This window comes from Prionailurus bengalensis, chromosome A2, assembly GCF_016509475.1.
Source record: "Prionailurus bengalensis isolate Pbe53 chromosome A2, Fcat_Pben_1.1_paternal_pri, whole genome shotgun sequence".
Lineage (NCBI taxonomy): Eukaryota > Metazoa > Chordata > Mammalia > Carnivora > Felidae > Prionailurus > Prionailurus bengalensis.
The window spans coordinates 71,221,181-71,236,869 of NC_057348.1; the positions used below are offsets into that span (position 1 = coordinate 71,221,181).

Here is a 15,689-nt window from a genome sequence, read left to right on the forward strand (position 1 = left end):
CACTTCCCAGATTTGGCCCCAAGGGCAGATGAGTCCGGTGGAGAGGAAAACCCTGAACTTGCAAAAGCATCCTCCGGCGAGCTAGGGAGTCTCAGGGTTGGCTTGGGGAAATGTAAAAGGAGGAGGGGGGGGGTAAGGCGGGGTGTGATCAGAGAGGCCTTAAAAGAAGAAAGGGGAGCCCAAACTGGGAGCGAGAGAAAGGAGAGCCGACGCGGGGTGGGAGGCGACGGGAGCGGGCAGGACGCAGCCCCGTGCGCCGGGCGCTGGGGTGGGGGCGGCGGGGGCGGCGGGGGCGTCCGGGCGGGGCCGCGGGCGCAGGCGGGGAGGGCGGCCGTGACATCACGCCCGGGCCCCCTTCCCCTCGCCCGGTGGGTGGGGCCTCGGCGCGCCGAGCGGGCGCGGGGTCAAGGAGGGGGAAGAGGAGGAGCAGGCTAGAATCTGTCTGAGTGAGGACCCGGGAGGGGCGGAGGAGGCGGAGGAGGAGGAGGGCGGGGAGAGGCGCGCGCGTGGCTCGGGGCGCCCGGGCTCCCCCCCAGCCCCCGACCCCGGCCCGCGGCGCGCCGCCTCCTCGCCGCCGCCGCCCGCGTCGCAGCTGGGACCCGCTCCCGGCGCGGGGACCCGGCGGGCGGGGAAGCACGGGCCCCGGCGCGGCCTGGAAGGAGCGAGAAAGCAAAAGTAAGGCGAGCTGCACTCCAAGTTTTCCCAACTTCGCCCCCTGCGGCGGCCGGCGTCCCGCTGCTCGGCGCGTCCCCACTGCGCCGGCGAGTGGCAGAAAGAAAAGGGACGGGGCGGGGGCGGGGGCGGAGGAAGAGGGAGCGCGGGGGAGAGGGGAGAGTCCGGCAACTTCTGTTAAAACTTGGGGGAGGAGGAGAGCGGGGAGGAGGACGAGGAGGAGGAGGAAGCCGAAGAGAGGAGGGAAGGAGGGAGCGCGAGGGAGGGAAGAGAGAGCGGAGGGACAACTTTTCCACCCTGTGAGTAGCGCCCGCGGCGCGGGGGTCGGGGTTGGGGGGCTCCTCCACCCCGCGGGCGGCCCGGCCGGGATGGGACCTTCTTCCAGAAAGTCGATTGGATGCCAGGAGGGGACTGCGGCGGGGGCTTGCTTTCTTTCCCTTTCCCCTCCCTCCCGCGGGTGAACCAAATCAGAACTGTCACTCAGGGCCTGTGAGTCAGAAGGGATCGGATTACACGATCCCTGAAACCGATGCCGGAGCTGCACGAGCGGGAGGGAGCGGGCAGGGGCAGCGCCACCGGCACCGGCGCGCTCGCACACTCGCCCTCGCGCACACTCGCCGCCCCGACTCGCCCTCGCCGCTCGCCAGCCCTCCCCGCGCGCCCCGCGGCCGCCCGCGCCGCACCATGCCCGCGGCGGGCGCACCCCGCGCCCGGCCCGGCCGCTCGCCGTAGCCCGCGCCGCCCGCGGCCGCGCGGAGCCCGGAGCCGCCCGCCCGCGCCCCGGACGCGGGTCTATGGGAAGTTCGGGGACTTGACAGCCGCCGCCGCCGCAGGTACGTCCCGCCCGAAGTTCTTTGTTTCGCGGGCCGGGGCACCCGGCAGCCGGCTCCTGCGGCCGCGCCCGCGCCTCCGGGTCGAGAGGGGGTCCCTGACTGGGGGAGCGGGAGGAAATGAAAATGGCTGTCAAAAGGCGCCCAGATTTGGAGAGCGACCCGTGCGGCGTCGGAGCGAGGCTTTCGTTCGCTCCCTCCTTCCCGGAGCTCCTTTGCCAAGTGTCTCAGCCCGCGGCCAGCCGGAGACGGACCGGAGAGTTTCCCCATCCCGGAGGGGGACGAAGTTGGTGGCGCCCGCGTCCCCGCTCCCCTCCCGGAGCCTCTCCCCGCCCCACGGCGTCCCCCTGGGGCGGCGGGCGCGGGCGGCGAGGTGGGTCCGGCGGGGGAGCGCCGCTGCGGGGGCCGTCCGCAGCCCGCGCCGCCCCCGGGAGGGCGGGGGGGGGGGGGTGCGGTGTGCGTGGATGCGGAGGCGCGCGCCGCGGTCGTCGGAGAGGAAAAGTGAAAGTTGTACCATCTGTGTATGATTTGGGATTCTTTTATTTCTTTTCCTTTCCAGGGACAGCGCAAAAAAATAAAAAATAAAAAAATCAGAAAAGAAAGAAAACAAAAGAAATAAAAACGCTAGAAGCTGCAGGGAGTGAGTGCGGGGGTACGGGCAATCGTGGCCCGTGCAGTGATCTTTTAAGAGGCCGCGTTTTCGCAGAGCGGAGTTGGGTATGAATCGCTCTGCAGGGGACAGTTACTTTCTTGAGTTGCTGAGGGAAAATGGGCGGGAGGAAGTGGAGAGGGAGTAAATATTTACCCCAAACTTGGAGAGTCTGTGAAGCGACTTTTTAAGCAGATTGCCAGATGCCAAAGCACCACTGCACACCCCGGCCTTTTATCCTGCCCTGAACTTTGTGTTCCTGTCCTTGATTGCACCTCCTTCAGGAGATGCGGTCCCTAGAGGGGCTGGACCCAGGCTTCCCTGGCTGACCCCGCGCAGAAGGATTAAGGAGGCATCTTCCTCGCGACTCCTGCTGCCTCCAACTTCTCATCTCCCTGGTGTGCAGTGCCGAATAGATTCTGGCCGTGGGTACAGTGCTCGTGGCCCTCTGCCAGTTTATATGTACATATATTTATGTAAAACATTTTCTCCCAGCTCTTTGCCAGCTGTTCCACATTTTCCAGCTGCCATTTCAGTTTGAAATGATGGACTGTCCGCGTCTCCAAGTAAAAGAGCCCTTTAGTCAGAGGTATGGAGGGCCGGCCGTTGTGCAAAGACCCGGGCAGTGCCATTAGGTGGACTGGTATTATTAGCTCTAAAAAACACCTTCTGCTCGCCTTGTTTTCTCCCCCTTCTCCTCCGCGATTAGTCTTTACAGAGCACTTTGCTGGAAATTCCCAAGAACGAGACATTTCCCTCCAAATGTGATTTTGTACAAAATTTGGATGAGGCCATGCTTTAGATCCCTGAAATGTGTGTCTGGTGGAAATAAATGAACTTTTAAAGAGAGTTCCAGCTTGAGTGTGTTGGGCATGGCTGGTGGGGGGCCTCTGCCATGGCCAACTGAAATGACCTCATTTCAGTCTGTTTCAGGCAGGAACTATTCATCGTTTCCACGTTACACTTTTTTTTTACCTTGTTTGATGTCTTAGCATATTACAGACTGAGATCTTCAAGAATTGGCCTAAAGTATTAATTTTGAGTATTTATGTAATTGTTCTGTAATTTGAATAGGTGCCTTATTGATTGATTCCTGTAATTATTTCATTTAGGTTTTAAATTAAAAATTAATAATAGTCTGACAGTTTCTTAATTACATGTGTCAAGATTATTTTCAAGGAAGAAAATGCTGTGTTTTAAAGTAGGGAAATCACCTCAAAATCTCTTCATTTCTCTAAAGCAGAACAGCATTTCAGTTGAGGGGCTTGATGCAGACCTTGGCGATTGGTCTTAACAATGTAAACTGTGTGAAGTATCTAAAGAATTTGTTTATGTTAGGAAATATTGGGTCTTAATAACGTGATACACAAACACTTGGGCCAGTTAGACTATAGTCTGACCTAAAACAAACATGAAATAACATTTAAATTAGTTGTAATAGCATACTTACAGACAGAAGAGAGTTTATTTTATACTAAAAGCTATTTAATTAGAAACTCCCTGCCTAAGGGGAGATCCTTTCAGGGTATATAATTCTTAAAGTCAGCCTTCGGGAAGCTTTGGTTTAAGATGCCTGAATGAGTCCAATGTGAGAGGTGTCTAGTGAAATTTCACACATGCAGAAGCACTTCACAAGGTATAGATTGTGTTATTATTCATAGGCTAAAAGTAGGTCCAACTCTGAGACCGACTAATTCCCAGTACCTTTGACGTGTGTGTATTCCTTCCTCGAGCCCTGATCTAAACACACTTTTATTGTATGCCTAATTTGCAAAGGACTACAGACAGAAATGAGAAAATTCAGTACTGATGAAAAATGGCTCTGTTGAGTTCTTTCATTACTTATTTAATGAAAGAGTCATTAATTTATCAACTTGATGCCCAAGCCTAAAAGTTGGACCTTCCTTTGTTTCTTGGCCAGTTTTCTTAATTACCTGCACGCTGCAAGGGTTTCAGACTAACCCTGTGCTTCGCCTCTCCGAGGTCCTTCTCTGTGTGGAAGGTATCCTGCCTTACTGAGATTCTCCCCTCCCCCCCTTTTTGGAGGCTTGGGTTTGGGAGTGTATGAAAGGAAACGATTTAATGATCATTGTTCCATGCACTTACTTATATGGAGGCAGTAATGTACTAAGGAAAACCAGTCTTGGAGGAAAAGTGAATCACTGAGTCATGAAATCCTCAAGAAAACCTTAGCAATGGAATGTTAATGCTTTTAGACTATAGTAGATTATCTTAAAAGTCAGACTTTTCTTCTCTATGCAATTGTTGTAAATCCCCAGCTAAAGAGTTCTTTGAAGGAGGTTTTAGTTTTGCTGGCATTCATATTCCATAGTCGGTCTGACTTGTTTTGGAAGATTCAAAAAATTTTCTGCCAACTTATATCATGAGAAGCAATTAAAACATTGAAGTGACTATAGAGGGAATGTGCCTCTGTGTGTGTGTGTGTGTGTGTGTGTGTGTGCGCGTGCGTGCGCACGCGTGTATAAATTTAATTTGTTTAGCAAAATATCCCAACTCTAATAATGACTTCAGGTTGTTCTTTCATTAAAGGCTGGTAGAAGATGCTGCCCTTGACTTCATGTCATTTTTTTTCTAGATGAAAATTGATTTGTTCGAGTTTCAAAGCAAATAAAGGGAGACAGAATAAACAACAGCAGGGCAGGGGTACCGCTGCAAACTTTTCCGAGTACTTTCAGTGTATTTTTCATCTTTACTTTTATGTGATGGGCCTGTGAAATAGAGCTGTAGACTGGCGAAGACTTTAAATGAAATTTCACACTTTGATGATTTTTTTTTAAACTTTGATATATTGACAGCAAAAGGAGCTGCAAAGCTTTTATATAACTTGAGCAGTAACGCCAAGCAGCAGTCAGACGTCTCTATGCATTTGCGTTTAACTGCAGAAGAAAAACATGTCCATGGGCAGTAGAGGTTCTTATCAACCCCCTAATCCCAGATCCCAGCAAACCTTGAGGGCATGCCTCAGATCTTGCTGAAATCACTGTAGACTCCCACAGTTTGCAGATTAAATATGCTATGTGTTCCTGGCTCCAACAACAGTTTTATGAGCTCACTAAGCTTCCTGTTTCAAGATCCTTTTCTTAAGTTTTTAGGAGCTGCTAAAGGCAATGCTGTCTGGAGTAAGTGGTGTTGTTAATTTAGAGACACTTTAGATATTTCATTCTCTCTCTAAAAATTGCCAAAATTAGGATTTGTAAATCGAAGGACCAGTGAGGCAGGGATGAGGGAAGGGAGCCCTCTGAAAGGCCTGGGATGTTAAATGCATTCCTAAGTGCAAACTTCACGTGGTGTCTCAATTGTTTTAAGGCACCCTGCCTTTGCCCGGCCCCTTAAAATGAGACTTTTTTCCACGTGTAAGTCGAAATGTACTATATTTTAGCACCACACTTCTTAGCTACTCATGGCCACTTGTAGGTTTTTTTTTTTTAATGTGAAAGTGTTTTTTGTTCTGTGTGTGTATATTTCAACCCGACAGAATGTCCCAGAAAAATCTATGGCTCTCTAAAGAGACTGAATGAACAAGCCATTACATAGTTAATAAGGTGGCATTGGAACATTCCAGCCCCCTCCTGAAAGGCAATATTGTGTTGAGCTCCACATCTGCATCTGTAGTATCTGCACTCGTGTCCTCATATACGGTGCTTTTGCATTTTGCAGAAGAGTCATAATTAGAAAAGAAAATACTTACATCATCGTCCAACAACATGTCATATAATTCCCAAGAGAACTCGGCCAATTTTGTGCTTAAAGGTTATTCAATGAATGAAATTGTGAAAGCCCATTTGTCAAAGTACTGCATGGTTTCTGTTAGTTTTCAAGCCCCAAATTCATTGTCCGCCCTGGCCCAGCCATTAGTCATCAGTGTATTAGTGCTGCCTTCAGGCCATGCTGCCCGGCACTTCTTCACACCATTATAGCTTTGAAAGTGTACTCTGTCGACTTGTAGAATTACTGCTCTGATTTCCGCTTGGCTGGGTTTGAGGTAAGTCCCCTCCCTACCTTCTAGCTGACTGTAATCCTTGCTTTCTTTTAAAGCTCCTTTCCAGAGATTTAGGGGAGAACTTTCTTAAGGGCCCTGTTGGCATCATACTGTGGTTTTGTTGTGGCATGCACCGTACATAGAAATTGTACCTGCAGTAAATTGGATTGATTGCTGGCCTGAAACAGCTTTGGGGCTTTTCTTTACTTTTTTTTTTTTTTTTTTTTTTTGATGGGAGGGGGGCAACAGTGTGTGTGTGTGTGTGTGTGTGTGTGTGTGCGTGCGCGCGTGCGCAAGAGAAAAGAGTATGTTTGAAACATAAGCATTTGATTGTATATTTGAATAATTTTTATGCCACAAAATTAAGTAATGGGAGACAAATGTAATTTTTTTGAAATCTCTGCCTGTTGGAGTACCTCAGGAAGCAGTGTGGTATCTTATGTGCTTATTTTCATTTGCACGTTTTTAGCTTTAGCCACCCTGACTTTTTTTGAAAATTGCATAAAATACCTAACAATATTCCAGGGTGCTTTACACCATAAAGTATCGTTTTTTATAACAAGGAACCAAAAACTCACAATTTGGATGAAAGATAACTCACAAGTTGCTGTAATGAAGGCATGAGGCAGTGACACTGTATTATTGTTTTCATTTTGTGATATTTTTAAAAAGAAGAGTTCAGTCTCAAGAGAGTTACCTGTGTGTAGAGAAACCTCAGCCAGCCTCCCAAGAATGAAGCCTTAATGAACTCATATGAATGGAAAGCTGAATGGAGTGGCCAGCAGTGTGGACCAGGTCATGGCTCTTCAGAAAAGCACCTGCGGTGTGGACTGTGGGTGTTCAAATGAAATCCCATACCCAAGCATTTCACCGGGAGGGTGTGCAGTTTGGTATAGTTTGAATTGGCAGTTTTGTACATGACTGGGGGTGTGGGGGGCGGGTGTGAACGATAAGCTGAAGAATTCTGTCTGTGAACAAGCCAAGTTTATAGGCTGAGTGGAGCAGGGGCCAGTTTTTACTAAGACTTATTAAAAATCCTTAAATTTTTGAAAATTTGCTTTTTAAATCACAAGATTCCAGAGTCACAAGTTAAAAAATTGTGAGGATAAAGTATGATGAACAACACATCATAGAAAATACAGTAAGTACCTTTGGGATATCCCCAGCTGATTTTTACACCCACCAGGTATTCTTGGTCTAGTATTTGTGATGGTTGAAAAGTAAATTACTATTTATAGGACATTCATTCTCTCCCCTTAAGCTTGAATGTAAAGACACACATGATTTTAGGAACCGAAAGTTATGTAAGTTCTATAAGAAGAATTTTTAAATTCAGGTTTTTTTTTTTTTTTTCCTTATGAAAATGTGTGAAAACTTGTAATTCCTGTAGACTTCAGTGACGGAGACAAGGAACACCTTTGATCAGACAGGATGTTTTTGTGATAATATGTGGGTTTAAGGGAAATACAGTTTTCATGAGCTCAGCTGATCCGTAGACTGACAACTGACTTCTAGATCTCATTTTCTGTCTGAGGACTGTCTTCGGCAAACCCACAGAAAAGTGGGGGTGCTGGCTTACTCCACATTATTACTCATTTGTGAGTGGCACCTGCTGATGCAGGGCGCTTCCTGCAAAGCCTAAGCGGAGTTGCAAAGCCTAACCGGAGTAAACTGGATGATGCTTTACCATTTTGCAAAACTCCGAAATGGTAACAAGTATTAAATAATGACCTTATACTCCCCTCAAATGTTTCTCATAAAGTGCTACTGGCAGCAGAGAAAGAGTAGCTGCTGATCTTTTGTCTTAAATACAGATGGCAGGCCGGTGCACAAACTGTCATTTGCGATTTTAACCGTAATAGCAGTGATTACTTCATGTCAAAAAAGCTTTTCAATGGTTGAAGTTAAGTATGTGGATTTCTTCAAAGTTTAGATGTCATTAATTGACTAAAGCCAAATTCACTTAATCCATAGCCAGGCAGTCATTTCCCCTTCGAGTAATTCCATTCCTTTTAGAGTAATTCCATTTTGGGATGTCTGTCATGAATGCTGCTTAGTTGAGATCAGGATCCTCAAATGTAGTAAAGAAAGATCGAAAACAATAGGCAGCAGATTTGGGGAACCCTCTAGGCTACCAGAGGCCACTTGAGGCAACTTGGAACACATCGTGGCTTTATTTGCCACCAACCCTTTAGGTTTTTCTAATTAAGGAAAAGTAAAATCGTACGTAAAGGTAAAAATAATTGTACATTTAAAAATGCTGTAGTTAACCATTCATGAAGATTTCATTAAGAACTTAGGAAGTAGAGCTTCTTTTCTTGCAGAAAAGGAAAGCAGTGCAGGCAGGGAAGGGTGAGGAGAGAAAGCCTGAGATCTTGGGAACGGTTGGCGGGTCATAGGTTCTGCATATGAAATTGATTTTAAGTTCAGGAAGACAGTTGGAGCGCAAGGAAACATCACCCATATTACAAACCTGGGAGAGGTTTTCTTAATGCATGGTTATACGAAATCCACTGAAACCTTTTACATTTCCTAAATGTTGCTCCTTGAAACTCAGACCCAGTTTTTACTTCCAGAATCGATCTAAAGTTAAAATCAGCATTAGTTTGTGCTTCTTGATTTTTTCCCCCCTCTTCCTGAAGGATTCATTTTCATTAGAAACTGAGTTTTAATGCTGTAGGAAGGTATAATTATTTAATAGGAAATTTTCCTTAAACTATTTAATAGGAAAATTTCCTTAAAAGATGCTTCAGGAGTAGCATCTTGGAGTAGGAGTCAATGTGCTAGTTAGTGAAGTGTGAGAGAAATGTCACTCCTCAGTGATGCAGGGGGGACCCCTCAGATATCTTTACTCAGGCTGGTTCCTCCTGGCTTTTTAAAACATGAGCACATTAAGGAGATCATTCAGCTTATAAATAGACAGGCAGGTGTAAGTAAATGTAATTTCTCTGGAGGAAAGCCTTATTCCACGTGAGCAATAGTTCCCTAGGCTGCACAGAATAATTTCTCACTTCAGGCCTAATCATGGTGCTGTTAAAAGCGCTGCTGTCTCCTGGAATGCCTTCTCTCTGATCCCTCATTGGCAGGAGCTGTTTCAACCTATCAGAAACGCATCAGGTTACCACAGCAAGCTTTTAACTTAGTTTTTTTACATCTTTGAATGCATTAAGGAAAAAAAAATGAAAGAGAATTATTGCCCAAGTTCAGGCAACTTAAAAATAAACCAACTGGATTAGGGAAATAAATTAAGTAGTCTGCTGTTCACAAAGGATGCATTATCAGTTTATAACTACTGTTTCATTTCACCTTAGATTAGAAAGTCCTTGTATACAGTTCAAACATCATTTTAAATGTTGGTTTTAGCACTGGTGCTTTCTTTAAGAAATTTTAACTGTTGAAGTTATGAAGAAAGCCTGCTTGCATGTGGATCCCAGGTTTCACTGCAGAGATGTGCAAGGGGAAAGGCTGATTTCTGCACGTTGCCAGAATTGTGATTTTTCATCCTCTCTATTTACTATGTAAAGCCTCATGGTTGAGGTTGAACTTTGGAACTCCACTGAGGGCCTCCCTCCCTGAGAGACAAGATGTGTCTGTGCCTTCACCATTCACAACATCTGAATCTACTTAGGACAGCTGGTGCAGAAACCTCATTTGGGGGCCAGGTTGATGGACGGCGAGTTAGAAGTTTGGGGAGTGAAGCTCACAGCCCCTGGTTTCCTGAAGACCCCAAGAGTTCCCCCGATGTTTTATCACGGCGAGACATGTAGGGTGTTGCACTGCAGACAGTACCTGCAAAGTTGCACCTCTCTGGTTTCAGCTGGTGAAACAGCCGTGTGAACGAAAGCAGGGCCACCGCGGACGACGGTCCGCGGGAAGGGTTGCCCGGCCAGCTGCAGAGTGCTCCAATGCCCGGCAAGATTCCCGGGGAGCGGGGTGGCCGACGCGATGGAAGTGATCTGGGGCGCTCCTTTCCCTGCCCAGGCCCGGCGGGCTCGGGGCGTTGGGCGCCGCCGCTTGCGACTTGCAGGAAGCCCGCCTCAGGAATGCGACTCGGAGCGGGGGCTGCCTGCGCCCCCGCCACCCCGGCGGGTGCTGGGAGCCAGACCCGGACGCGGGGCGCGGGGGGCCGCGGGGCCGCGGGCGGGGCCTGCCGGCCGCCGGGGGGAAGGAGGGCGGGCGCGGCGCCGAGCCCTCCGCGGGACCGACCCGGGCCCGGAGCACCGCGCGCCCGCCGAGAGCTGCAGGCCCGCCCGGGGAGGGGCGCGGGGGAGCGGGACGGGCGCGAGGACTGGTAGCCCGCCACCGTCGGCGGGACTGCACGAAGGGAGGCCGGCGAGGAAGCGCAGGCCGAGCGCGGGAGCTCTCCCGAAATCACCAGGGCCCACGGCCTGGATAGTTGTTATAATACTGAATGGTGGGGACTCCTCTTTGCAGTGATGAAAGTTCCTGGGTGGTGGTCGTGGTGGTGGTTTTCCATTGCAGCTCTAAAGAGCGGGCCACTCGAGGCCATCTGTGTGAAAGTGCAGTTTCAAACGTAGGTCCCCACAAGAATGGTCAGAATTTGGTCCGTTGCAGTCTAGCCAACTTTGGCCGGGAGCCATGCGCTAACTCCACCGACAGCTGGTCAGTGGCTCCGGCAAGCTTTGAATGCTTGCTTCTGGAGGCGGTTGATGCAAGTTCGGACTTAAAATTCAGAGAGGAAAGACCCACCTGCAGCCAGGTTTCTAGTAGGCAACGGATTAGGTTGAGAATAGGGTTCTGGAATTAATCGTGCCCTGGGTTTAGGCCTCCGGGAAAATTACAAAAGGTTCAAGGACAGTTGAATGGGAAAAGCCAGGACTGTTTGCTCTCAGGAAGGAATTTTTATCCCTCCATTTACCTATGCAGCCTCAAGCTTGAGCAGGTCCACACTATCAAGAGTTTTCCTGGGTTGCATTCCCACCTCCCCCCCCCCCCCCCTTACTCAAACTGCTCCAACATCAGTTACACATAGATTTTTTTTCCCCATAAGCCTAAACAGTCAAGGGGCATGCCAGCAAATCTTGCATGCAGTGCTGCAGTGGTGGAAAGGGCCTGAACAACAGGGTGGAGTGTGGCAAGGAGGGAACACTGTCAGGGTGGGGAAGAGTCACCTTTCATTCACATCTAAAAACCAGTGGCATGTTTTCCTCAGAGAAGAATCTTCGAAGTGAGGCCAAACCGAAAAGTGTTCCTCAAAACTTATGTTTTAAATAACTTACACTTTATTATCTCAGAAATTCCAGGTTGTAAAAATAGTACTATGGGGCCACTGCTTCAGTTTCGTGACTTTTAAGATTCCACCAGGATTGACTGATTGATTGATTGATTGATTGATTGGCTTATACGAGTCACTTCTGTACCTCAGGCTTTTGTACATCAAATCAGGACTGAGGTCCAAACGGCTTAACGTGTCTCTGAAAAAACTGCCACCACAGCCAGAAGCAGACCCTTCTCTGCTATGAGGTGTGAGAGCCTAGAATGTTAAAACTTTCTCCTTTGCAACTGACAGGGACAAAGTTGTGTTTTTATCAGTAAAATAAGCTGATATAATTTATAGGGATATACAGGAAGCAGATGTCTGCCTTGGCAAGTTGCCATTTTTATAGCCCTGTTCCAAGCATAAACCACACTTTTAAATAATTAGTTACTAACTAATGAGATCCAAAAATAAGTTGTCAAAATAGAAGAAAGGGGTAGATTCTTGAGTGACCAAAGGCCCATTTTTTAGAAATCCATTTCGAACAGGGGGAGGGGATAGGAATTAGTATTCTCTAAGACCATTAATTAGTGCATTTTCCGTCAGTGCCTGGGGCTTTACCTCTTCTCACGTGAGCCTCTCTCTCTGGTGATGAGTATTTGGAGGGTTTATTGCTTTGTTAAAACGAAGTCCTTTGCTTGGGGGAAAAACCAACAACTCCACAAAACCCAAGTTTGTCAAGGAACTTTGGCGACTTGTCACCTCACCAATGTTAATTAGCTCCCTCTACTTAGGGAGAGACTTCCTTCTTAGCCAGGAAGGAATCCCATCTCTTCATGTGTTTCCTTTTTCTTTCTCTCTTTCTTTCCCTCTCTCTTTTTCTTTCTTTCTTTCTTTCTTTCTTTCTTTCTTTCTTTCTTTCTTTCTTTCTTTCTTCCTTCCTTCCTTCCTTCCTTCCTTCCTTCCTTCCTTTCTTTCTTTCTTTCTTTCTTTCTTTCTTTCTTCTTCCATTGGCTTGTTTCCATGTGCATTTTTACCTTAGCAAACCCCATCCAAATGCAACCAATAAAAGTGTATGTGGGTTTTGAGGGAAACAATTATAGTAAATGCCTGTTCATCCCAAAATGGTTGCAAATGGACTGTTTTGATTAATTAAATATTCCTGTTAAAGTTTTTAGTTTTTATATAATTGAAACACTGGGTATAAAAGACAACATATGTAGCGAAATCAGTGGTGATTAAGAGTCAAGACATTGCAGAATTCTCCAGGCCACTGGGTCATCTCTGGATCACTTATTTACTCCGTAAACATTCTTATGGGTATGGAGGTACGAGGAAGATGACCGTGGTGCTTGTCTTCATAGAGCTTAGTTAGGATCTAGAGGAGAAGACGGCCATGAGGCCGTTCTGCAAAAGATTCTGGAAGATGAGTTCATTATTGATGGCGGGCTGTTGACATTCAGTACTCTGGGGTGCCATTCACTCCTTATGTCATCGAATCAGCAAAAACTAAAATGGGTACCTGTTGCACGGGGTCCATACAGTGAACACAAAGGTGTGGAATGGTTGTCTACAAGCTTCAGTGAGCCTGATGATCACCAGTCCTGGCTAAAATAAAGATTCCAGGTGCCACCTGCTAGAGCCCTCAGGGATTGGACCTGGGAATCCAAATGTTTTGCAAGCCCTGTAGCAAGGCTGGTCCAGGTGGCTCTTTTACTACCCTGGGAATCAGCACTCGGGCTTGGATGAAGTGTTCTCATGGCATATTTTATTTAAAAAAAAATTTTTTTTTCAATGTTTATTTATTTTTGGGACAGAGAGAGACAGAGCATGAACGGGGGAGGGGCAGAGAGAGAGGGAGACACAGAATCGGAAACAGGCTCCAGGCTCCGAGCCATCAGCCCAGAGCCTGACGCGGGGCTCGAACTCACGGACCGCGAGATCGTGACTTGGCTGAAGTCGGACGCTTAACCGGCTGCGCCACCCAGGCGCCCCTCTCATGGCATATTTTAAAGATAATATTTAAATCAATCTAGGGGGAGCAGTCCAAAACATTAGAAAGGCTCTGAGATCGTTAGAGCAAAAAGAGACTGTTGAGAGTCTCTCCTCCAAGGGTTCTCTATCTGGATTCATGGGAGAGCTTGGAGGGCCTGTGATCCCTTGGAAATCAAACGTACCCTTTTTGGTGTGTGTTTCAGAGTATTTTTCTGGGCTGAAGATCCATAACCTTTCACATACTCTTAAAGAGGACTATACCCACCTTCCCCCAAGGTTAAGCCCCAGGTCCCAAGGTGTGATTGTGTCATGTGACAGATGAGAAAACCCAACCACTGGAAAACTCCAGGGGGCACCACTCAGGGAGCTGCTCCTGAGGGTGTGTGTTGCCCAGCAGCAGGGCAGTCCGGAGGCTCCTTTACTGTTGTACTTTGCTACCGAGTGCTCTTTGAGGCATGTTACCGAATTTGCAGGGGATCTCACAGTTGATATGTAAATTTAACTTCAGGCTGCCTTTTTTCTTTCTTATTCTAGAACAGCTGTTCTTAAAAAACTTGTGTGTTTTGCAGTGAATGACAGTAGAAGTTAGCAGAAGAGCTGGTGCTCCAGTGGGAGGCAGCCTCGGGATCGGAAGCTTTTCTAGTTACTTGAATTCCAGATCTAGGGGACTCTCTGGTACAATAAAGAAAGAATTTACATTTCCCTCGCAAATCGGAGTTGAGGATGACTAAAAAGATTTCATCTGGTATTTTAACTCTTTCAGTGGGCTAAGCAATTGCTTATTTTATTTCGCTGATTGTTGTTTTGATGGAACACGGTGATGTCAGCTGAATGTGGAAAATCAGCAGACTTGCCCGAAGAAGGGGACACCATGAGTGTTTGCAATCTAGATGGCTTGAAGAAAACATGTGGGAGAGGGTACCTTTCATTTTCTCGGGTCTTCTTTGTAGGTGCAGCTCACGACTGCAAAAAAACAAAACAAAAAAAAACAAACAAAAAAACAAAACAAGAACAAGAACCTAAGAGAGTGAAAGTTGATGATGAGTTAGGACAATTACCACACGAATGAAGCCAGTGAAAGAGGACCCACTGTGCTTGCCTTTAGTGGGGTTTCAGTATTTCTTAAGCAGTCCCAGGCTTTGCTGTCCGCAATCTTTTGACTTTTCCTGTGGGATCCAGAGCATGTTCTAACGCCTTTGTTGGTTTTAAAAATGTAGCACAAATGGATTGAAACGTTCTCATGTTTTAAGAAAGCTTAAAGAGTCTGGTTTACCTGATTGAATTAGGATTAATTCAATCCAAGGGCGTATTGCAATTCAGATCATCTTAGAGAGGGGAGCAAACATCACTGGCTTCCTGGCTCAGATTACCCTCTGCTTCCAAACTCTGAGTAGGGCTTGGATTTTGAGAAGTGGTCATGCTCTTTAAAACATCTAACTGATACTTACAAACCTTCCCCTTTTTTGGAAGGCTGTCACAGTGCCCCTGCCTACAAATCTGACCACACGAAGTGGCATTTGTAGATGTGGCTTACCCTTGGGTTTCACACTCTAAACACAGTTGAAAATCGGAATCTTGACATCACTTGATAACAGATGCCCCTGTAGGAATTTGGGGAAAGTCTCACATTGTGGGTATTTCCCCTGCCATCTCCTTTGGCATGTGTAGACAGAATTTGACTGGCTCGTTATTCTGACTTGGAGGTATTTTTGCAAGAAAACTTGTGGGCCAGGGTCTTCCAGATTTTGGACCCTGCTAAAGCTCAGCAGGTGAAGCGGGCTTCTCAGTGAGATTTTTTTTCCTGCCCCCCTCCCCCCACTCTTCCTGGAAGCTGATGGCACTGTTTCGTTTTAGGCGTTCCTGGTAGCAGAGAGCTGAAGTAATGAGAAAGCATCATGGAGGCCCAGTCCCGCAGTTCCACCACCCCTGAGAAGAAGAAAGTGGAGAATTCCATAGTGAAATGCTCCACGCGAACAGATGTCAGCGAGAAAGCCGTGGCCTCCAGCACCACTTCCAATGGTGAGCGGCCACGGGGATCACCGGCAGCCAAGCCTACAGTCATTTTTGTGTTCTCTGCATTCCTGGTGCATTGAGCATTTGCACCTGGACCGGGGTCTATTCCTTGAGAGGCTAAAGAAAGCAAATGGGGGTGGAGGCTGGGGGGCGTGGGACGGGCAGGCTTTAGCAGTCTCTATTTTGGCACCGCAGCTACATGTTTTCTTCCAAATTTTCTAATTTGAGATGTAAATGTGATAGGTTATTTATTATAGGAAGTTCCTGTTGTGGCATTTTGGAAATCATCTTGATTAGCCTGGCAGGAGTTCA

General features: G+C 47.4%; 1 protein-coding gene across 5 annotated transcripts in view; it reads left to right on the top strand.

The window, feature by feature from the left end:
- The first annotated feature begins 479 nt into the window (after positions 1 to 479).
- Positions 480 to 15,689, top strand: part of GLI3 (GLI family zinc finger 3) — a 279,721-nt gene continuing 264,511 nt past the window's right edge. For 2 of the 5 annotated variants that reach the window (XM_043588510.1, XM_043588513.1), the window contains exons 1-2: positions 898 to 971; positions 15,219 to 15,383. In XM_043588510.1, the coding sequence (XP_043444445.1) occupies positions 15,260 to 15,383 (124 nt within the window). In that variant the 5' untranslated portion in view covers positions 898 to 971; positions 15,219 to 15,259. Of the gene's footprint in view, positions 676 to 897; positions 972 to 1,406; positions 1,506 to 15,218; positions 15,384 to 15,689 lie in introns of those variants that run through there. The other 3 variants (XM_043588509.1, XM_043588511.1, XM_043588512.1) reach the window with 2 other exon arrangements.